The sequence below is a fragment of the Wyeomyia smithii genome, chromosome 2 (genome assembly GCF_029784165.1).
Source record: "Wyeomyia smithii strain HCP4-BCI-WySm-NY-G18 chromosome 2, ASM2978416v1, whole genome shotgun sequence".
In the NCBI taxonomy this organism is placed as follows: domain Eukaryota; kingdom Metazoa; phylum Arthropoda; class Insecta; order Diptera; family Culicidae; genus Wyeomyia; species Wyeomyia smithii.
In genome coordinates, this window is record NC_073695.1 from 650168 (window position 1) to 673781 (window position 23614).

The 23614-nt window shown below is 40.1% G+C and overlaps 1 protein-coding gene across 3 annotated transcripts in view; it reads right to left on the reverse strand.

Moving 5' to 3' along the window:
• LOC129726071 (alpha-tubulin N-acetyltransferase) overlaps positions 1-10210 on the reverse strand; it is a 37537-nt gene extending 27327 nt beyond the window's left edge. The window contains exons 1-2 of one of the 3 annotated variants that reach the window (XM_055682676.1): positions 9998-10210; positions 3533-3942 (exon numbers count right to left, since the gene is read on the reverse strand). In XM_055682676.1, coding sequence (XP_055538651.1) covers positions 3533-3639 — 107 coding nt within the window. In that variant the 5' untranslated portion in view covers positions 3640-3942; positions 9998-10210. Of the gene's footprint in view, positions 1-3532; positions 3943-4647; positions 4862-8182; positions 8325-9997 lie in introns of those variants that run through there. The other 2 variants (XM_055682677.1, XM_055682678.1) reach the window with 2 other exon arrangements.
• Positions 10211-23614: the final 13404 nt, after the last annotated feature.

Here is a 23614-nt window from a genome sequence, read left to right on the forward strand (position 1 = left end):
TTCACGTCGATCGACTCGGTAATTTTCGAGCCTATTTGGATCAGACAGACAGGCAGACAGACCGGACTGCATTTTTATATGTATAGATTACAACATCAATATTTTAGAACCTATTATATGTATAGATTACAACATCAATATTCAAGAACCTAAAGAGTGAATATATATTCTATTTTTACAAATATAAGTTTGAATGAGAAAGGCTGGGTCTGACCGCTAGGTGGATTAATTTAGGTTTTTTCTATAATTTTCAAACCACATGTTTTAACATTATAAAATTCATTGTTTAAGGGTTTAAAAGCCCATTAATTTGTATTCAACTATGTGCATAGCTTCTGAGATATTTATAAAAGCGATTTTTACATTTTGACGCAGCGCCACAGCTAAAAGTTTGATTACAATGAAATTCAATAGCAACCTAAGCGGCAAATAAACCACACACACATATATACACCTATACATGCATACATGCAGGAAATGCTCGATTCGTCGAACTGAGTCGAGAAGTATATGACATTTGGCCATTTGGATCACTTTTCTACCTTTTAATTAGCCAGTGATCGTTAGGAGAAAGTCAATATGTTTACTTTCATTACGTGATTTTACATTTTTATGAACAACGGACAAAGTTACAAACCGATTACAATGAAATTCAATAGGAACCTATGGGGCAACTTGACCTATCATTTGACGCTAAATTTGTGAAAATCGGTTCAGCCATCTCTGAGAAAAATGAGTGAGTTTAAACAACCTCAGGATAACTTTTCTTTACATAACTTTTGAACCATATGTTCAATCATAACGATATTTAAAAGTTAAGGGTTCTGGAGACAGCCCGATCATTTGAAATCAGTTTTATTGAAATCGGCTATGCGGTTTCTGAGATATTGATGTTTCGTGATTTTTACATTTTGAGCATGAGCATGAGCATGATTGACCGCCCGCGGTTGCTACTCCGTTATTGCCAGATCAGCTGTTATTACACAGAGAACCAACGGATGATGCTTGGGACTATCATTCATCCTCGATGTGTAAAAACTGGTGACCTTAATCTTTATATTAGGCAATACCAGCGCCGGCCGCATCCGAATGCAGGTCAAAGGAGGAATGTGTATAGGAATATGTTGACGTGATACTCGCTTTATTGGAAGCCGAGAACACCTCTGCACTTCCACGAGAAATCACTGGGATGTTGGAGAAAAGGGTAGGGTTTGCAGCAGGTTTCGTTTTGGTAAACGATGCGCTGAGTTCGAGTACCGGGTTCATAATAACAAATATCGCGCCTATAAGTTCAAAATAACCTCCGCGAAAATTATTACGCGATCCGAACTCATTCTGTTTGATATACCACGGTAGAAAAAGCATGCGAGGAATCCGTTCCTGCGACTAAATTCCTTAGCAAATCATTTAGTAAGTACCGAAAAGAATATCCCATTGATTTATCTCAGCCGACTACACAATGTTACGAATGCTACAAAAGTTCTATCCACGCTAACGTCTCGCCACTTTCGTTTTCTCGGTGAGATTATACCGACAACTATATCGCGTTGATAATCTATCTGTATAAAACACGAACTCATGGAAGGTATCGACGCGTAGTCTCTAGATACTCGGTCACCCGGACATCTGGCTTTCTGCTTAACAGATCGACTAACGACGTTCGTTTGTTCTTAAAAAGCGATTTCCTGATTTGAGACCAATTCATGCACGACCGCTCTATTCCTTCCTACCAATGTGGACGCGTAGGGACGCGGCGTTTTAGGTCGATTAATTTTATTCGTTTACGCAAGAGTCGCCTATTAAATACAAAAATTGGCAAAGTTCCGTGCATCCAGAGCCCCAAAAATTAGAAAAAAATGCAGGTACACATGTTTGCCAAAACGTAGTCTCAAATTTGCGGACAAAACGCCAAACTAGTCATAATTAAGAAATAGTATTTAAAACGATTATTCAAAAGCTAGAAAAATCGAATAATAAAGCATAAGATTCTGCTTAGGTGAAATCCATCCACCACCAGAATCATTCCAATATTGTCCTGATTAAAATCCCCCTTCCTCTCAAAACAGAAGACTTCTTTCGACATACGCGGACTTTGAAAAGAATACATCACGTAATAATTAGATCAATTGCGATATTTATCGACCGAGTTAAACTCATTCATGTGGGTTGGTATTTCGTAAAAGTGAAATAAAAAAAATCAGCAGATCTGGAATCGCTGCTGGTATTCCTGAATAACTGATCTAGGCCACACTAATGTTAAAAGAAGCAAACTTCGTTGCTATGTTGTCCATGCCCACGTGGGAAAAGGAGAGACTGCACTAGGATCTCTTTCACCGTCGTCACCTAAATAATACAGTCTTCTCATTCTTGAATAGCCATCGCGTGAGAGTGAGATAATGAATATGATGTTATTGGAAAATTCACAGCGGTGGATCTTATTGGAAAACGCTAGCATCCGTCACGTTGGAAAGAATTGGGCTCACCTTAGCATTTATGGGTTTCGCGAGGTCGATAAAATTATAATAACACATATAAAATACTATATAATATATAAGTAAACGATGGATTATAAAATCTCCTTTGGTAGGGAAGAAAACTAGCACCTCTCTGTACTGTGTAAGATACAGTTTTACTTATCTGTCGTTACCGCCGCCATTGCGTCTTGCTGCCTTGCACCTGGATAAAATAGTATTTTCTACACTTTATTGCAAAGCTTTGGCAAGTACTTCAACTTGCTGAGTAAACTACATCACTAATCTTCACTTTTAACACAATTATTCTCGTTAACCCGCTCTGCAACTCATCAAAAATAAGTTTTTAATATTTTAAACACGCACAATTAAAAAAAAAAACACCGTTTCGCTCAGCAGTGCACCCAGTCCTCGGGATAATCTCGTTCGTTTTCTGTTTCGTGATTTTTACATTTTGATACATAAACTCTAAATTGAAAATCCGATTACAATGAAATTCAATAGCAACCTATGGGGTAACTAGACCTTTCAATTGCAATTAATTTTATGAAAATCGGTCCAGCCATCTCTGAGAAAAGTGAGTGAGAAAAAAAAGTTGCACATACACACACACACATACACACATACATACATACATACAGAAAATTCTCAGTTCGTCGAAAGGGGTCGAGTGGAAAGACATTCGGCCATTGGGACCACTTTTGTACCTTTGGTTTTTCCAGTGATTGCTATACCTTTCTAGCAGAAAGGCAAAAAGGACCAGGCTTTTGATTTTAGCACAAACAAACAGTCACAGACATCGTCAATCGTTGTAATGTAAGTTTGGATGCCATGAAATAATTCGTCAAATTTCCTCACCTCGACTGATAGGTTAAAAAGCGCGAAATAAATGTGACTTCGTTTCCTTTTTACTTTGTGAATGCGAACCGAAATTGGTTTTAATTCAATTGATTCTTTTCTATACCACTTATAGAACATTCCATATACCAATTTGAAAGGAAATTCGCCAATCACAATAAATAAAATTAACTTGCTGCAAAAAATCTGCCATGAATACTCACAGCGCTGAACGTCGGCACTGGGCTACGAATCCGGTTGGCAAGAGCGAGTTGTTTATCCGCACGATGCGCTGCCGAAACAGCGGATGACAGTTGAATCGGAACTCCATACTGATGCGGAACTAAATATTCGCCTGAATTAATTCAAAAAAAAAAACCGTTTCTTAATTACTCGTTGATATCACTAAGCGGCTATCGTTGTTTTCAGTTCACTATTGCACAGGGAATTTTTGCTTCTTCGGTAATAGATTTGAATCAAACGCTGTGTTTTAGGCAGCCAGTCGAAAATCACTTCATTGCACTTGGAAAACACAAACTCGTTTCATCGCCGCACGTGGCTTCCTTCGATTTGACGATTTGACGCTGCAGGACACCGCAATACTGAATTATTTAAACATGGGCTGGTGGGATTTCTGAAAGGAAAAAAATGGGGAAATGGAAAAATCCTTAAAATATGATTCCGGTACAGTATTTTCGGTTGAATACAGAATAAGCTGATTTTGACTGTACGATAAGCGTTGCCGCTGTTCGTTAGCTGGCTAACACAACTGTTTATTTCGCTATAACAAGCTGCAGAGGGAAGGGACCGACATTCGTACCCGCTTGGAGCTCAGCGTCAAGCCTGCCATAGATTGATTCGAAATAGGAGGAGTTATTGACGTTGTTTGCTACCTACTACCCTTTGCACCCCATGCAAGAGATGGGAAATACTAATCTAATTCCGACTATGATTACTTTTACGAGGAGGATCGTTGACCTGGTTGCACTTTCCGACGACTGACTTTTGGGTATGATTTTCTGTGCTGGATTAGGGCAAATTGATGAGTTAGTGATGGCGTTTCCGCTATTCGGTTTGTCCTCCGGCAAATGTCATTAGCTTGTTATGAAAAAAGGCCCATCGGCAAAGCTTCGTTCGAAATGATTCCGTTTCGGGAGCCTGCAAAGCTATTGCGTTTGCTTTTGTTGAACCAGTGAAGCGAAACGGCCAATCTAGTAATTATCTTCGTTTTAACCAGAAGACCAGTAGCAGGCTCTGGTAACCGAAAATGGTTCCCCTCCAAAACGATCCCGCCATCGTTTCGCTCTACTAATCTATGAAAATGTTTAGTGCAACTTACATAATTCGAAAGGCTAGCTAGCTAGCTCGCCGGTTACTTGCTCATGGGTAGTGATTGAATCGAAATTCTGCTTCCGTAGGTTTATATATTGCTTTTATTGTATTTATTTTAATCTGTCTCGCGGATTACGTGTGGTATATCGAGCTTATTGCGATTGTCACGGCTACCAGGAGGTTTAGTTGTTATGCATAATTACGTGACATAACTTTAGGCTTTCATAAGGTAAAAAAGTCGTACATTGAAAGATATAAAGTTGTGCTTTCTGTTTTTAATAAAGTAAAAAAAAAAATGTTACTCCAATTGAAAAAATGAAGGGGTCTAGAAATAAGATTAACTCGGTTAATGGTGCGATGAAATCGAGTGTTCAGCGAATAAAATCGATTTCAGCTTACTGTGTATGTGATGTTAGAATGTTTTCCTAATTACCATTCGGACAAAGTCTCAAGTTGAAGGAAACCCCTTCTGCCTTCGCGAAGGAATTGTTCGTCCGAAAAAGAGGCGTTCGTGAAAATTCAGTTTACCTCGCTATATACTAATCGGTCGCTCCACCATTTCGTATCGGGGAAAACAAAGAAAGCGGCCGGTACGACGAACTTTTCCGTTGCAGATTGCTTCTCCACTTTCGCCTTTGATATGTTAATTAATTATTATTTTTGGTCAGGTGGAGGAACAATGCATAAGTAGGAAAAACAATCATTAAAACGACGATATTGCCTTCAAGAGAACGCCTGACTGACCGCAAAAAGCGGTCAGCAGCAGTAGAAACTGAAGTAGAATATGAATTAGTATGCATAGCGTGGTGGCTTCAACTCAGGTCCGAAAATGGAATACTTCAAGCCGTGTTATTTGGTGCTTTCTGCAGCCAAACAAATCGCCATGACTTTGACCGGCAGGCAGGAAGTATGCGGAAAAAAATGGCTCGAAAGCGAAAGCTCAAACAGCAAACAGCAGATGACATCAAACAGATCGGCTAATTGCGTTTTTTTGCCCACTTTCCCGCATCACATATCGTCTTTCTTCCCGAGGCTCAATCACTAATGCCAGCTGGGTTGTGCTCTTCCGCATCCATATGCATGAAGCGTACAGGTCTTCGAACGGGACAAACGGTCTCTCGCAAAAGCCAGACGCGGGTCGATGACCCAGATTTTTGGTGCTCAGTAACATGTTTGAGGAAAGGATTAGTTTTTTTTGCTTTTTTATTATTTGGCAATCATCCGGCCGCCGACAGCCTCATGTGCTAAGTGCGACTGATTTCGTTTAGTTGCTGTTTGCAAAATAGGAAATTGGGAGCTGTTCCCAACAAAGCGGTAATTGCTTGAAGCAAGCAGATTGTCTTACACTGGAGATATGGTAATCTTTTTTTTTGGCAGTAATAATATTCAACACTCGCTCAGGAGATAACAAGGTCAAAACTCGTCTAAAGCTGCTGAAGCCGTTACCGTTTAGCCACAGAACTTGTTTGCGGTACACAGTTCGTGTCTACATTAGACTTGCATGCATGAAGAAAGCGTAGGTAAAATGGTGCAATTATCTCAATCGACGCAAAAAGTACGCCAACGCACACGGAGAGGCTGCCGCACGCGACAGGTTGCGGTTGCGGCCGCGAATTTATTATAAAGCAGTCCGTGAATTAGAGCAAATCATTTTATCCGTTTGGGTGTTGGGAGAAACTAGCGATCGACATTGAAATACCCGCTCTGTACTTGGTGCTTTCGATCGTTTGGTAGATTTTCTCGCAATTCAACGCTACTAACTGAAGCTTGCTTTTAATCCAAGTTAGCTGCGACGCGTTGTTTTTTTGATCGAGATGAGGAAGGCCTCATGTTGTTTTGCTATCTTGATGGCCTAATTCAACCCATTCAGCGTTTTACTCGCACTAGTGCTCGAAGTAGTGAAAACAAAAACAAACAAAAAACAAGTAAACTGGAAACCTAATTGGAAATAAATTAATTTTAATGTTTTAAACATTCTCTCATTAGGCTGTTTATTGAAATGGACTGATCAAAACTGTATGTGAAGAAACGCTAGAGAGAATAAAATAGACGCGTTGGTCTGCATTTGAATATCAAAGGAGATACATATGCAACATAAAGAGTTCGTTTTGTTTTGTGTGCTATTTTACAAGATGTGGTAGTATTTTTTCAGTATCACCATACTTTTTTGTCCATTGCTAGCTTTGAAATTGCAGGCACACATCAAAAGCGTGTTTGTTATTAATGCGTAGTTCTTTTCTTGAAAAAAGAATTTGGAATTCATATGATGTACGATCTACTGAGCAGCCTTCATCAGAACATGAATTCCTTTTCAATTCAATATGTAGAGTAAAATGTCTGTTGTTGAACGCTTAGCAATTTGTTCGAGGTATTTCTCGAGCTTTCAATAATTATACGAAATGATGATAAAGATGAATATGACTATGAATAAATAAAATCATTTTATAAGACTTTTCTCCATCTTTTTATTCTATTTTTCCATCATTATGAAAATTTTCAAGAAACTATTTCCAGAATTTTTTACTGTTGTTTGATTCTACAATTTACGGTTTTGTGTGCAGAATTTTTCTAGTGGGATGCCCGAGTAGATTGGTGATTAATTTGAACAAACGCAGTAGCACTGGAAGCAATTGAATTTGAACCACACTAAGGCAACAACTGTTTGAATCCATCAAATATCCATGTATTGCGCTTCGTTATCGAAATTGTGATAAGAAGCGGTCAAACGATAGAAAACCGATTCCAAATTCATTGTCAAGGTGCGATATTACCAGTTTGAAGGTTCAACATCAAATATCTGGTAGTTACACGTATACACAATGGTTTAAAATTATCAAACCTTTAAATAGCTCATTCTTACAATCATACCAGTGCAGCTACAGTGCGGTTTGGTTTTACCCATTCTCCTGCAAATCGCACCCTGGGTGAATACTAAGAAACAATCCCACCCAAAACGTGCGCTTTTTCCGTTGATTCACGGTTAAAACACGCTGCAAAACTACACCAATCAAGTCCTTAACCGACAATCGACAGCAGCACGAACCCGATCGCAGCAGCCAGGTTTTGCAAAACGTTACTATTTGCTGTGGCGCTATGGCAGTATGCTATGAGTCACCACTTAAGCACCGTAATGCTGCTTTAAGACCTTCTTTGCGCAAAACCGCAAGATATGAACCGCGAAGCACAAGAAACACAGAAATACACTGCACAATAAAACACCATCACACAATACGCGCGCACTGGTTTACTCTGCGACTTTGCAGTACGCCATATTTACCATGGCAGAAGGTTCGAAGCTTTGATTTCTTCAGCCCTATGGCAACCAGCGAATGTTCGTACGTTTCTCGACGTCTAGGCTATAGCGCGCCAATGGTTTGGGGTTTTGTGTGCAAATATGTCACGATTCACCTGGCAGGGCAACCGAAATAGGGAAAATAAACAACACAGAAAAGCCTTCTGTTCCCCCCATATGAAAAGTGCAATAACAAAAATTCAAGCTTTATAGAGTGACACTATTTCAGGAGCAACTCGCGGAAACCAACCTTCTTGTTTAGCGTCTCACTACACTCTACCAAACACTGCAGCAGGCTATGACAGTTCGCTGCGAATCCGAAGCAAAAAATAGTGTGAGCAGCAGCAAGCAGCTGCTCTCGCGCAAACTCTCAGTATCTACCGGGCAGAAACTCTAGGAGAACTATTCACGGGTGGTGTAAACGAATAAGTAGATACATGGTTGCGCCTTCTTGGAAGCACTATTCGGTGTAACTTCGAGAGGCATCGTTCGAGTAATACTCGAGAAACTATTTTTTGTATAAACACTACGAAAATTATCGTATTGATATAAAAAATGGTAAAAAAGGATAGTAGGTAGAAAAAATAAATAGGCTTCTGAGGAAAATCCACAAAAATACATACTTTATAATTAAATTTTTTCAAGACTTTCAGCGGTGAAATATTCAAATCATTTTTTTTTTTGTTTTCAACCAACGAACTACAAGTCATCAGGTACAACGTAATTAATTTATACATTAGCGAATTTAGTTTCAACATCCATAATCTATGAAAAACATTTGTGTTTTTAAAAAGGAACGGCGTTCACATGGTTAGCTTGATGTGCAGTGTAAAATGAAGCGGAAAGTGTGGACTTGTTTTCCGCAAACAGATAAAAGAGCGGCTTCGAATGACTAGATTGAATTTCCTTCGCGTCACACGTTTGACTCGTTACAAACGATTGCAGACCATGAGTCAGAGCACAGCCAGTGATGCTGGATTCCATCACGCAGATGATCGTTACTCTGCGCTTCCATATCAGCCAGCAAGGTCATGACGCTTCTGCAATGTCATTACGTCAGCTAACCGCTCGATCTCCTGCACTATCCCACACAAGTCATCGATGTGACGTCGAACAACGCAGGAAAGGTTGTCGATCGCACAAAGTTGTATTGTAATTTATTTACAAGAGAATCAACCACACACACGTAATTTGGAAAGTTGATTTAGTTACTTCATAGTCCAATACCATCTTTCAATCACCAATCAACCCCTCAATCAATATTGTAATTTCTTAAACAATTACTCTTGTATCAAATGATAATCGTAAATGCCAGTGAATTTTCATTATTTTAAAATCCACCATAACGCAAACCCTCGCGTATGCGAAACTAAAATAAGCCCACACATCGCGGTACAGCCAGTCCCAACCAGTCCGGCTGAGCTTCTTCCAAACTGGGTAAGTTGAAGGTCCTTCCGCTCGTCGGACCGCTTCGGTCACGATTGCTATTCACAGCAGGAAGCTAGAAACAGATCAGCCAACTTTGGAAGCCGGTCTGTGCGAGCAGCAAATTAAAAATATAGACGCATTCCCTAAATGGTACGCAACATCCACGCTTCTAGAATAAGTTCCGAAAGGAAAACCGATGCCGCATTGACTCAGACGGCACACTTCAGTGGCGCCTTGGGATCAGGCATTTACCGCACCTCTCAAGTCAAATGGCCACTAGCTTCTACGTACGTGGGCCTGTTTTCGGAAAAATCGATAACCCATCAGCGGCAGCGCCGCCTCTACAGGCACAAGACACTGCTAGAGCGAAAAGCTTTTATGGGGCCAAACGCCGCGGAAAGCCGGAAAGCGAGAAAAAGCAACATTCCCAGCATCCCAGCTTCTCTCTAATAAGTGTCGGTCTGCAGATCAAGTGCACGCAAACATATTTAGGCATGTTTCAAGTTTACATGATTTACTCACTCCCGGAACACATTGAATTATTTTACGCACGTGCGATGCGTCGCGACTGCATTGGTTTCACATCTCAATAAACTGCTGCATGATTGATGTCGCTCTACCCGCTGCTAATACTTACTTTTCCACCGTTAATTTAATTAGCAATCTCTTCGATGGTACAATAAAATAGTTGCTATAGAGACCAGACACGCTGCACCGATCATATGTTTGCACAAATAGCTCAAACTTATTGCACACACATACACAGTTAGGATTACCTAAAGGAAAACACTGCGAAACACGGAGCAATTCCGTCAGCAAACCGTGCGCTACGCGTTTTCTTGCGAGACTGGTTACAAATTTACGTTGATGAATAGAGATTCCTCTCATGTTGGCGTGCGCGAGAGCGCGATGCGCTGTGGCTTCGAGGCGCTTTTGTGGTATGGTTTTGACGTTCACATACGCGTATCAACGTAGAGCGACGTGGTTCTCACCGGAGAGAGTAACGCACACTGGAGGCACAATGGGCATATCTGAATTAGGGGTAATATGCGCTTCGTATGCACTAATGATCCGGCATTTCCCACTGTGCAATGTCTAAAATGTACACACATAATGTAGATTACTTATGTTTGGCACAATACTCATATAAGTTAACGCAAAAAGAAAGAAAAGGAACTGTAAATTTGGAAATTTGGGGGTACGTGCCATTGTCACACGTTTGCAATGTCTTATACAAATTTTTGGTGGCAGATTTCAACCTATGGGCTCTGCAGTACGCCAGGATACAACTGTACACGTGATTTATACCAAGTTGACGACAAGGTTATTTTTCATGGCCTAAATCCTACTTATACTTACAGTTTACGAGCAGTTATTGACCAAGTTTACAAGTGCTGGAAATAAAATTTCTTATTCCCACGAAATTGTGGGATCACTGTACAGCTGAGCTTTTGAAGCAAATAGAACTGATATTTTAATTTTTTTTCTCTAGATAAGTATTCATTGCGAATAGTTTTGATGTAATTTTGTATTGTGATTTGGTACCATCTGATGATCTTCTATCTAAACATGTAAAAATGAATTTCTGTCTGTCTGATGATGACTTGAAAATTACCTAACCGATCGGCGTGAATTTTTTTATGTAGTATTAGTATTTTTAGAGACTGGGAAATGTTTCTATAATAGTTTGACATCCCTGCCTTCTCTGGAAGGAGGGAGAGGCCCCAAGGAAAGAAAACACATATTTTAACCAAGTTTTCTGGGATACAGCTCAAAATGATCGACAGAATAATGTGGCACAGAAGCCAAAAATCGTCCTTAGACGCAATTTTTCTGGTTTCTGGAAGTCAACCCAAAACGGCCGAATACCATCCAATATTTATATAAATTTCCGTAATCAGGATGACCCTCAGATTCTGAAATTGACTTCCACCACCCAAAATTTCCGTAATTTGGATGATGTACAGAAACCAAAAATCGACCCTAGACATCATTTTGAATCTTTTCAGGGCCAGCACATTATTTGCAGAGAGTTATATATCGTTAATTAGCGTTTTACGTCAATCTTGAAGTCGTGGTTAGTGGCTAGAAGGGTAGTGTGCAAACCCTTTTATTTTGTTTTGTAATAACTAGGTACACTTATTTTCTCAAAACAATCGTTGGCGACTGACAACGCACAAGTAGGTACCAGTTGAGGTTGCCGTTTGATTGATTTCGTTCCCACAATATTTTTGCCACTTAATATTTACGAAAGAGAAACTCATTACGAATGAACTTCCAAATTTCGCCCAGATTCAAGTGCAGTGTCCAGAATTGAGTGCACGTGCAATCTTGGCGAAAGATTTCTAGCGAAGGAAAGATTTCGATTTTTATGCGAGAACCTATTTCAGTATTGTAGGGGAATTGGGGAGAATCGACGTGTTGTTGACATTTTACGAGGACTAGACGGTTAAACGGCTGGGCAGTGCGTACCAGCATTACACTCGCACTAGTTGACATAAAATAGACAGTGTGGTCCAAAGCATAATGCCCAGCAACTCCTATCCCTACCTCCATGAGATACCGACTGGGATACGAGCATGGGCGTAGCCAGAATTTCAACTGAGGGGGGGGGGGGTTCAAGCTCTTCAAAATTTTAGAAGTAAAAAAATGGTACACTAAGGTCGCTTTTTACGCGGTTTTTTTTAGGGTTTGCAATCCCGGGAACGATTTCCCGGGAAATAGCTTTTTCCGGGATTCCCGGATCCCGGGAACAGAAATATTGATTCCCGGGATCCCGGGATTCCCGAGTTCCGCGAAAAATTTCGTGAGATTCACTTTAGTTTCTTATGCAATAGTGCAATAAAATTAAATACGTCAAACTGATGCGACCTGAAATGAATCATTTAATAAAACTCAAAGTCAGTATAGTATTCTAACGTAAAAATATCTTTGCATGTTAATTATTAGGCATTCATATGCTCTAATACTGACTTATTTTAAGTCGTATTGAACTGATTATTCAGTTTTCTATCGTTTCTTTTCGGTTTGTGGATCGAATAACGAAATAAGGTGGTTAGTTAACCAAAATTTTTTCTCGGATTTTTACGCTCTATTCAACGGTGATATAAACTCCAAAAGAGTTTGAAATATTGTTTTGTCGATTTGAGACTAGATTTGAGATGCAGTTTATTCAAAAAATCGCAATGACATAGCAAATATTATTAATAAAAAAAAGCGATTAGGTTTGCTACCGCTCAAGTTAATTGTAAATGTTTACTGTAGTGTAAAAAATATATTGCCCAAAAAATCCGTACCAAATATAGCAAATATTTTCTTTGTCTAATGCCTGAATCGAACACCATTTTTCAATTGAATGTAGCAAGAGCTGTAATCGGTGATTTGAAAGTATTCTAGACTCAGCAGACTTGAGCAAAGTTTTACAGAAGACATAAAAATAACATTTTTGAGCTTAAAGGAAAATTGCCAGCGGATCTGAAGCGATTGTTTGACGACATGAAGACCCTTAATCCTCCTCTTCTGCAAATATATGCTACAGAAATCGATCACGAATTTCTGATGTTATTCAATTCATATTCAAGTGTTTCGTGTCTCATTTGTTTTTTTGTTCTTCATGCGAATTTAGAATGAAATTGTAAACAATTTTTTGTTGCCTTTTACTGATAAATTTCATTTGAAATCTCATTTTTGCAAAAAAAAATTTCCTTCCCGGTTACCGGGAATTCCCGGGAAATGAGATTTTTCATTCCCGTTTCCCGGGAAATCGATTTCCGAGAATATTGCAAACCCTAGTTTTTTTACGTGGATTCCGGAATTTACGCGGTTTTTCTACGCGGATTCCGGAATTTACGCGTTTTTTTACGCGGCACGTATCCCTCGCGTAAAAAGCGACTTTAGTGTGTTTTTAAAAGAAGAAATAAATACTAATCTTTAGTGATTGTTACATCAAGGCAACCAGTGAAAAGTTGTCCTTGACATCAGAGTGGAAAATTTGATTTGTCCAACCTCGAATATAAATAGATGTTCTTTACTAAAAACTCTCAAATTCATTTAAACCTTTGGACATATTATTTTGGCGACGAGGATCTCAAGAATCCACGAACATGGCAGGAGATTGAGTTGATCAGCAGCCGCAACTGGGAATTCAAGATATGATTCACAAGATGGCCCAAATTTTACAGCGGATAGCGGTCCAGCAGCAGCAGCGTCAGTATCAAATCCGGAGCAGTTTTTAGAGTCCCTCTCTTCGAACATCATCGAGTTTGTCTTCGACGAAGGAAACGGAGTTACGTTCGGACGTTGTTGTTTAACCGCTACCAGGACCTCTTCGAGAACGATGCAGGCCAGCTGAATGATGCGGCGAAGGTACGTTTACTTTTCCGGAAGCTGGACACCCATTCGCCCAGCCGCTATCTCAACTACATCCTGTCAAAGCTTCCCAAGGACGTGAAGATTGAAGACACAGTCAAGATTCTCAAAAAAAAACTTCGGGCATCAAACGTCAAACGTTGTTGACCATCTGCCGATTAACACTCAGCAAGCAGAGAGCACTCAACCGCTGTTCAAATATTGTTGACCTCAGTCAGGTTTTTACCCGACGTAATGTGCTGAACGAGCGTTCAATCGTGTATAGTTCAATGGTAGAGCAAGTGCAATTTTAACTGCTTTCTCAGTCGCAGGGAAAAAAAGAACGGACTTTAGCTAGCAGGTCTATAAGACCCAACTCTTCCAAGTTTTTACGGTCTGCTCTCATGCTGCTGGAATGTTAATACACTAAGGTCGCTTTTTACGCGGGCTTCTTTTTACGCGGATTCCGGAATTTACGCGGTATTTTTTTTGCGTGGATTTCGGTTTACCTTCACTCGGAATGCAGAATTAACGCTGGTTTTTTTACGCGGATTCCGGAGTTTACGCGGTTTTTTTTTACGCGGCATGTATCCCCCGCGTAAAAAGCGACTTTAGTGTACCAAACTTCCACCTCTCCAACAAAATTGTAAATTTCATAAAAAATTACGAAACCTTCGGTTTCACGCTTGAACTCTTCCAACGACACGCGTATTACGTTAGCGGGATGCAGCAAGGACAACGCGTAGGCAGGTGCACTATCTTCATCGAACCGTGTTTCCAGTGAGGTTACAAGAGAATCAAGGTAAGGAATTGTCACAGCTCGGTTCCAATACTCCAAGCTAGTTGATGCAGGCGGATTTGCCCGGTACTTTTGCCGCTTCAATATCCTTGGTGGATCAACTGAAAAACCTGTGCAATTCCACGCAGCATAGTGCAAGCATTTCAATCAATTATTTTTGATCTGGCTGATACTTTACACAAATGTTTCTATGGGCTAAAGATGTCGTTTTGTGCTATTAGAGTTATTGACAACAAAATTCTGCACCAATGTTAACATTTAGGGGGGGGGGGGCAACGGCCCCCCTGCCACCCTCTGGCTACGCCTATGGATACGAGCAACCAAGCGAAGAATGATACGAATCGGTATAGACCTAGGCAAACGGAAAAAGACAACGATTGGAAACTTGGCACTTGGAATGTTAGGACCCTGGCTCGAACCGACACGCGCGGGCATCTTGTCCAGAGAGCTACGCCTTATCAACGTGCATGCGCCGACAAACGATAAAACCTACGATGTAAAGAAGGAGTTCTACAAGCTCCTTGAGAAAACGACACGTCATAAAGATCTTCATCGGAGATATGAACGCATAGGTCGGATGAGAGTAGTTCTTTCGTCCCGTTATTGGTAGGAAAAGCCTACACTCTACCATCAACGACAACGGTTTGATGTTAGTGAACTTCACCGCGGCCAGGGGAATGGCCATCTGTATTACCCATTTTGCACGTTTGAACATTCGGAAGCACACCTAGAGACACCCCAATGGAGAGGCCTGCTCCCATATCGACCACATACTGATCGAAGGCCGGCAAATAAGATTCGCGCCCGGCTGTTCAACGTATTCAAATCGATATCGGCGAGGAAGATACGTCCAGACATTCAGAGGTTATCAGCGAAAAAAGTGGCTGCGAGTATACTCGGAAAGTTGATAGACGGATCCAGCAGTAGAAACACATGCGGTCAGCGAAGCAACGCGGGAAGTAATAGGCATGACAACGGGAACCACACGTAGTGGGTGGTTCAAGACTAAGTATCTAGAGGTGAAGGAAGAGAAGAACCAGGCCTACGCCAACACGTTAGTAGCAGTTAATCGTGTAACGCGTTAGATGCGGGAGAAATACCGGGATGCAAGAGCTGCCGAAAAGAGCCTTCACCGCCATAAGAAACGTGAGCACTATGATCGCGTCCTCGCGGAGGCGGAGAATTGCTTCATCAGGCACGACACGTGGAGCTTTTATAGAACGATCAACGGAATCAGGAACCGGACCGTGCCAGTACCTGTCATGTGTAATGACAGGGAGGGGAACCTAATTACCGATAAATCGCAGGTAGCCAGGCATTAGAAGCAACATTTTGGAGTGGTGAGGAAGGTAGGAGGGTCGTCGAGGGAAACAGAATAGAAATTGGGGAATACGAAGAAGCTGTGGACCCACCAACATTGGACGAGGTGAAAAATGCTTGCAAAGAGCTGTAGAACCACTGGGAAGGACGGCTTACATGCTGACCTTTTCAAAGTCGGGAGCCAGCTAAGGGTATGGTCTAAGGAACAACTACCTAAGAACTGGTTGGAAGGACTCATATGCCCTATGTACAAGAAGGGACACATACTCGACTGTAGTAAATATCGTGGCATAACCCTTATCTATTCCACTAATAACATTCTCTCCCGTATCCTGTTCCAGCGACTGAGACCGTTGCAGGAAGCTTTTGCTGGGACGATCTACAACGAACCAGATGTTTACCTTGAGACAGATCCTCGACAAGTTTCATCTATTTGATACATCATCTATTTGAAGTCTTTTAAGGCGGTGTACGCTACGGTGGAACACAACGAGCTGTGACAAAAAAGGCTTGAACATGGTTTTTCCAACAAAACTAAGTAAACTGTTACGTGCGACGCTTGACTGTCTCACATCAAGCGTAAGAACAGCGGGCGAATTTTCGGACGCCTGTATGACATTAGGTGATGTGCGGAGGAGCGGCATCATCATCACGAAGTCTCACATGCTTCTGCGCTTCGCGGACGACATTGATATGATTGGTGTTAACCGTAGCGCTGTTGAGGAGGCCTTTACGGCTCTCAGAAGGGGAGCTGCGAGATTTGACTCACCATAAACACTGTCAAAACGAAGTACATGGTGGCTGGCAGAGAGCGTGGTAATTCTGTTGGTGTTGGTGCTGCGGTGGAGATGGATGGGGATACTTCCGAAGTGGTCGACGAATTTGTTTATCTTGGTACTCTCGTGACATGTGACAACGAGGTGAGCCGCGAGGTGAAGAGACGGACTGCGGCAGCTTAGGTACCGAAGCCTACAGATCCGAAGGAAATTTCCACTCTATAGGACTCTAATCTTCCCTGTGGACATGAGTCGTGGACGTGGAAGGAGGCCGAGCGACGAGCGCTTGGGGTCTGTGAGCATAGAATCCTGCGATCAATCTAGAAAATGGGGTGTGGCGCAACCGCACGAATTACGAGCTCTACGAAATACCGTTTTGAGACCATTTCCTGTCCGATTTAAGATCTGTTTTTTAAAATGAGTAAGAAAATGCTATTAAGTGGCGTCGAAAAAACATTGAAAATTTCGTACACGGTATGAAATAAGTTTAGTATAAGTAAATCTAATATAATCTTTTAAACGCGGTACAATCAACCGCGTAAAAAATACCCTAGTGTCTGAGATGGAAATTTGTAACATGGAACCGAATTCTTATTTTAAACTTTTGTAATTACGGAGAAGACAGTGTTAGGTAGTAAAACACAGTAGAATACACGTGGATGCTTACTGAACTTTCATGAATTTCAATACCATAATATATCTTTTTATTGGCGATTCACCGCAAAACTAATCAAGACTCAAAATGCGACTTCTGGATTTGAACTTTAGAACTAGGAAAATGATGATAGATAGATAGATAGCCCAAAATGGATATTGTAGCTCCAGGCTAGCTCAAAGAATTTAACACAGGGTCGTTTCATGCTGTCTGTTCGCTTCACTTATACACTCTTAATCGTACCTACCGCGTGGGAGTTATGTTCGATGTAAGTAGACGATGTTTATAGCGAAGGTGTGCCGCTCTAGGGTTAACAACGTCGCAATAGGAGAAATGTCTCAAAGACTGCCCTAGTCTCAATCTCCGCTCGGACGACCAAAAGGCGAGGACTGAAAGATCCCTTCTGAGCTAAGTTACCGCGGATCGAGATTGTGGCTAAGTACACGCAATGGATAGTAACTTTTGGTATATATGAAAAGCCATCGGTTTCTATCCTAATACAAAGTTTATTTTCCCTAGTCTGGGCTAACATGTGACAATCGAACAAAATGGGGGAGGGGGGGGGTGGTACTTGCGCTTTACTCCTGTTGATGTTGGTGTCCGGTTCCGCGTATACTTATAATTGCTGCTGGTCGTCTCGTTCGCCTCGACTCGATCAACCCGGTACCTGTATACACCAGGGCCTGTGTTGCCGACTGATGGTGATGATGAGTACTGCAGCCAATGGATGCTGATGACACGGCTTGATTGCCCTGCTGACTGGGATGTCGGGTCTACCAACGCAGACGTGCTGGCCACTTGACAAAGCCGACACCTTTTCATTTGGTGTCAACCGCTTCCGGAAATTGTTGGCTGGTGTGATTTGCCGCTGGTTGTGTAGTTGTGGTCTGGCTACCAGGGAACCAAAATGGCGAATAGGCCCCACCAGGCCTCTCAAAAATCCGGGCGTTTTACGATGGCGATCCTACTCGCTGTACCGCGTCGGTTTGATCGTCCAACCTGTCCTGGCTAGACCAACCCCTCTGGGTGTTTGTTGAAAGCTATGAAAAAAGGTCCACAGTGGACCTAACATGCGCGTTAGTACATAATTAAGTTTAGTACACCCCCATGATGTCCTTGCAAGACCGCCCCCTTCAATGCTAATTTTTAATGAACAATTGAATTTACTTTTTTTTCGATGGCTTTAATCTCTCCGTCTTTCGACACTATGCCTACGTATTTCTCCCCTCTTTTACCTAATCTAAATATATAAATTAAGGAGAGAGACAGAAATGTGCGAACCTCCATAACTTGAGAATGGATCGTCCGATTTGTATTCAATTTTGTTTGTTGTGTTCGTTTTAACACAGAGCAGTTTTGTACGGCGGAAAAGATTGTGAAATATAGTAGGGAAAACTTAAAAAAAAAAAAAGGAATCGATTTTCCACTGTAAACAGCAGAAGTAGAGAAAGAAGACATATTGCGTTCTAAGAAGGCGTTGGCAGTTGGAGTTGATTTGTTTATCAATTGACAACCTTCACTACTACTAGATTTTTTTTTACTAGAACTTGATTATTCAAACAAAGCGACAATGAAAGGCAATAATTCAGTTGTCAACGAATTGTGAATCCGGTGTATGACGAGGAGATTTTAGTGGCTCAGGTAAGTTAAATGAAATTCAACGGTGCCTAAAATATTCATTAACCAGAATATACTTAAACTCTTAGACATCTGAGATCCAGCATTCGGAATCAATATACCTACCACCAGTCGAAAAATTTGTACTGAGTAATATCGACGAAATAGGAGTTCATTCCGAAAATCAGTCAGAATTATATAAACGTCGTTGGTTGATGAGGATGAATAATCAAGAAGTGTCCAACTATCCAACAGAACTAACAAATTCTACAAATCTTCTTGGAATGGCACCACCTGATCCTTTTCTTTGCTTCAGTTTTCCTCCAATTTGCGAGAAATTAGCCCACCATTTCAAAAAAGTGAAAATTATCAAAATTTCCCATGTACAAGCGTAGAATACGCGCTTGAAAAAAGTTGTTTTTTTCTTTGTTTTAAGACAAGGTTTTTAAGACTCAATTCAATGGAAACGTGTCAGGTGTGGTTTTTATCTATTTTATCTAGCAAACAATTGGACAAGATTGGTCGTAAATTGTTTTAAAACCAATGCAATACAATCGACGGTAATTGAAGGCAAAATCCAAAGGTGAGGATGTTCTCACTCCGAAAACGATTTTACTTTTTAGTTTAAACGTATTGTTGGGATTTGAAATGACTAATAAAAATTCGCAAAGTCAATCTTTGGAAGTGTTATGAATCACACGTCCTGTTGTAATATATTGAAAAGTCCTCCTGTTTATTTATTTTCGAAAAAGGTCGTCTTCCAACTGTACAATTTTATAACTGTTTCTTTTATGTGTGAACTTGTGTGAGCAAAAAAAACTAAACTTGAGCCTCGAATATTTGAAATGAAAACATGTGGAATCGTGAGTGTTCAAAATTAAATAAAAGAAAAATAGGTGGGACAAAGTCTGCCGGGTCAGCTAGTTTTACCAAAACCACAATGGCACAAATTATTACTACACCTTACTAGTTACAACAAACTTACTTTGGAAGAAACTTTGAATCTCTTCTCTTATCTTTCTTTACTTTCTTACAGGGAGCCTATACACCAGAGAGACGCAGAGACACTCACCGTTAAGGCAACTGTCAAAATCAAGAAGGACAACGGCAATGCAAAAATTATACAGCTCGCCCGTGAGTGCCTTGTCATTTCTCTAATATGCAGGTTCTTGGGAAGCAAAAAAATAGGACATTGATTATTTTCACTTAATCCAAATATTTCCCAAACATGCCGGAAGTGATATAAACCAAATATGCCAGAAGGTATGGTAAAGGTAAAATTTCGGAATAAAAATTAAAAACGAACACAAAAAATTGAATTTCGGACACTCGAGTCTCCGAATAAACGAGTCCGACTTGTGTTTGGGTTCTAAAGTTAAACCTAGAAAACGCAGCTTTTTCAAATATAGCTTATATTTTCAAATATAGCTTATAGCTTATGGGTGATTTTTTTGCTATTTGGTTTTTCGTGTATTCAGATTAGAAGAGAGGGAATTCTGACAGCTGTCAAAATCTTATGTACTCAGTTTAGTTTGCCATTTCACCATGAACAGACTTACACCTGAACAACGCTTACAAATAATCGAATTTTATTACCAAAATTCGTCTTCTGTGAAAAATGTTTTTCGCGCATTACGACCATTTTATGGTCGTCATAATCGATCTACTGAGCAAGCTATTCAAGCTATTGTGACGAAATTTCAAACCAGTTTTACTCTGTTGGACATAAACCCAGCAACACGTATACGTAGAGTGCGAACAGAAAAAAATATTGCTGCCGTATCAGCCAGTGTAGTGGAAGACCGTGAAATGACAATTCGACGTCGTTCGCAGCAATTCGGCTCGTGTTATTTGACACATGGAAGATTTTACGAAAGGATCTTGGTGTAAAGCCTTACAAAATACAGCTCGTACAAGAATTGAAGCCGAACGACTTTCTGCAGCGTCGTCGAAAAAGTGACCTAAAATTGGACTTTTCGTATGGACCATTAAAAACGTAGCCGTTGCCAACATTTAAATGAAATTATTTTTAAAAAGTAAATGGTATAAACCAATTTATCAGCTCAAATAAAGCTTTCATACAGTTTTGTAATTTTTATGCATTTTTTTTAAGAGAAAAACCAACTTCTTGAAAAATTACCCTTAGGTATAGCTTTACTGCCATTTTTTCGAATATGGGTTTTTCATGCCAATTTGTTCATTACCTATCTTTTGGTTTCTTCCTTTTCGTTGTTACTTAATCGTACGTTGTATAAAATAAAATAAAAACAAAGTGACACCCATTTCAACACAAAAGTGGCGAGAAATTCATTAGTTTTTGGGCCGTACTGAAAAACTGTTCACTAGGATCTTCGTCATGATGTCATATCACGGCAGTTTAGAACCCAATTGAAGGTTACGTTTTTACAGGAGCCGGCAGGCATATGGAGGTTGGGTTGCTTTTTTCGAAGTAGAATACTTCTCTCAGGAAGTTCGGCTACATAGGGATGTGAAATGAAAATCTAAAACCGAAAAAAGTGAAAAATATGTCCAATTTCAAATGCTAATAAATCGGTTAGTATTCGATGGATTTCCTTCGTTCTTGCAGCAATAGATGGAAAATCTTCTAAGATTCTTCCCAAATGAAGATAATTGTAAATTTATTATTCAAACTATTGTAAAATGAAAAATTCGACCTCTGATTGGTCGTGGTATGATCACTTCCCAAGCACGGTCGACAGAATCATATACCTTGCAATTTAAAATATGCTATTTGGCCTATATAAGAGCCTGTTTCAGCCGAAGCCGCTCATTATAATTCTAGAGTGCAACAGCAGCAGTCCTCCCTTAGCAGCAGCAGTGGATACAACAGCAGTAGCAGTGCAGCGGATAACGAACACAGCTGTGGTATGGCAACGGATATCAAAGCGCGTCTCAGCATCGATAGCAGGACCACGTGATGCAGGGCAGCGGATACCAATGGCAACGGAAGCGTCCACTACTGTGGCAACGGGGATAGCGCAGCGGTTAGCGTTGGTCTCAGCATCTATATAAGCAGGGCCAGCTGATGCAGTGTGGCATTTTAGTAAAATGCTGTCTCTGAGCGATAGCAGGCACACTAGCAAATGCACCGAATGAAAAGAATGTTCTGGAAAGCTTTTCAGTGTTTATTTTCCCCCAAGGAATACTTTTTTCGCGCTGCCAGTGATAACGCAAAAATGTGATCGGCATCTTATCAAACATTGAATTAAAAAACGAATTGTCCTTTTCAGGATGAAATAAAAACCTAATTGAAGATTTAATATTTTCTCTTAAATCAATTTTCACTTTTAAGTAATTCGGAACAGATATATATTTGGTTTCATCTCCGTATCTCATAACGTACTGAATTATCTTTTCCTTCAGTCATGAGCACAACATCCGAAAAGCTTTCATTATCAGCATAAAAAATAATTTTTCGCATAATCAAAATTCAAAATTTATCGAGTCCAAATCATGACAAGCAACTATATTATTGAGAATGGTCAATCCTTGTTGAAGCGCGAAATTTGACTGATCTGATTAGTCGTTAATATGATTGCTTCCCAAGCACGGTCGACAGAATCATAGACTTTGCCATTTTAAATTTGCTATTTGTCTGTATAAGAGTAAGGATGGGAAATATCGACTGAAATGGCTATCGATAGTTATCGATGATTTTCTACTACTATCGGTAACTATCGATAGGATATATATTAGCATGGCTACGGATAGCGTAGCAGTTACAGCGGGTTTAGCATCGATAGCAGCTGATGCAGTAAGGCACTTTAGTGAAATGCAGTCTCTGTGCGATAGCGGGCACTAGTAAATGCATTCAATAAAAAGTTGACTCATCTTTACAACACATGAGCCGTCAAGTTTGAGTGTTAAATCAGCTTTTCACTGTTTGTTTTATCACAAGAAATACTCTATTCGCACTGTCAGTGATAAAGCCAAGATGTGATCGGTATCTTATCCGATATTGAATTGAACAACAAATTAAAAAATGACTGAAACGCAAGCAGCTGGGTTTTCTTGTAAAAGTATTCTACTTCATCCTTGCGGTCGTGGCTTTGCACACAACCTTCCTGTGATTTTTAATTTGAACTGACTGTTTAATGAAAAACTAAAAATTTTATTTGTATTGATAACTCACTACAAATAAAATCTTGATAGTCAAAACGCTCGCAATTCATCATCATTTCTGCCACCCTTTCAATGTTACATCTTGTGCGCAGCTAACCGCAGCGGAGAAAGAAAACTGAAAAGCTCTGTGTGTGAAACATTTCAAAGAAAGCTTTCAGAGTTTTGAAGGAAACTATCGCCTCGTCTAGGAACTTTTAGTTCTGAATTTGAGTTGAAGTGCGTTTTGTTTGCTCCAAAAATAGTAGTACAACTAGGATCAATCGAGAAATATGCATTTATAGTCAGACTTTCTGTGTCAGTTCAGTTGAATTTCAGATCACTTGAAACATTTCATGTTTCTGTAAAAGCTCAGAAAATATTTGTACTTGTGTTCGCGAGTTTCGCGGGTGATATGCAATCTTTTTCTTTAAAATAAGAAGCGCGCGGATTGTCTAATTTAGATTGAAAATATGTTGATAATGTGTACCATGTTTTTCAAACACTCGAAAAGTATTGCGTGTTTTAGTTATGAATTAATTTTGATGGATCTGGTTTGTTTAGTCAGAATCAATTTTTTGTTAAATTTCTCAAAATATTTTTATGATAATTTTATTGGAC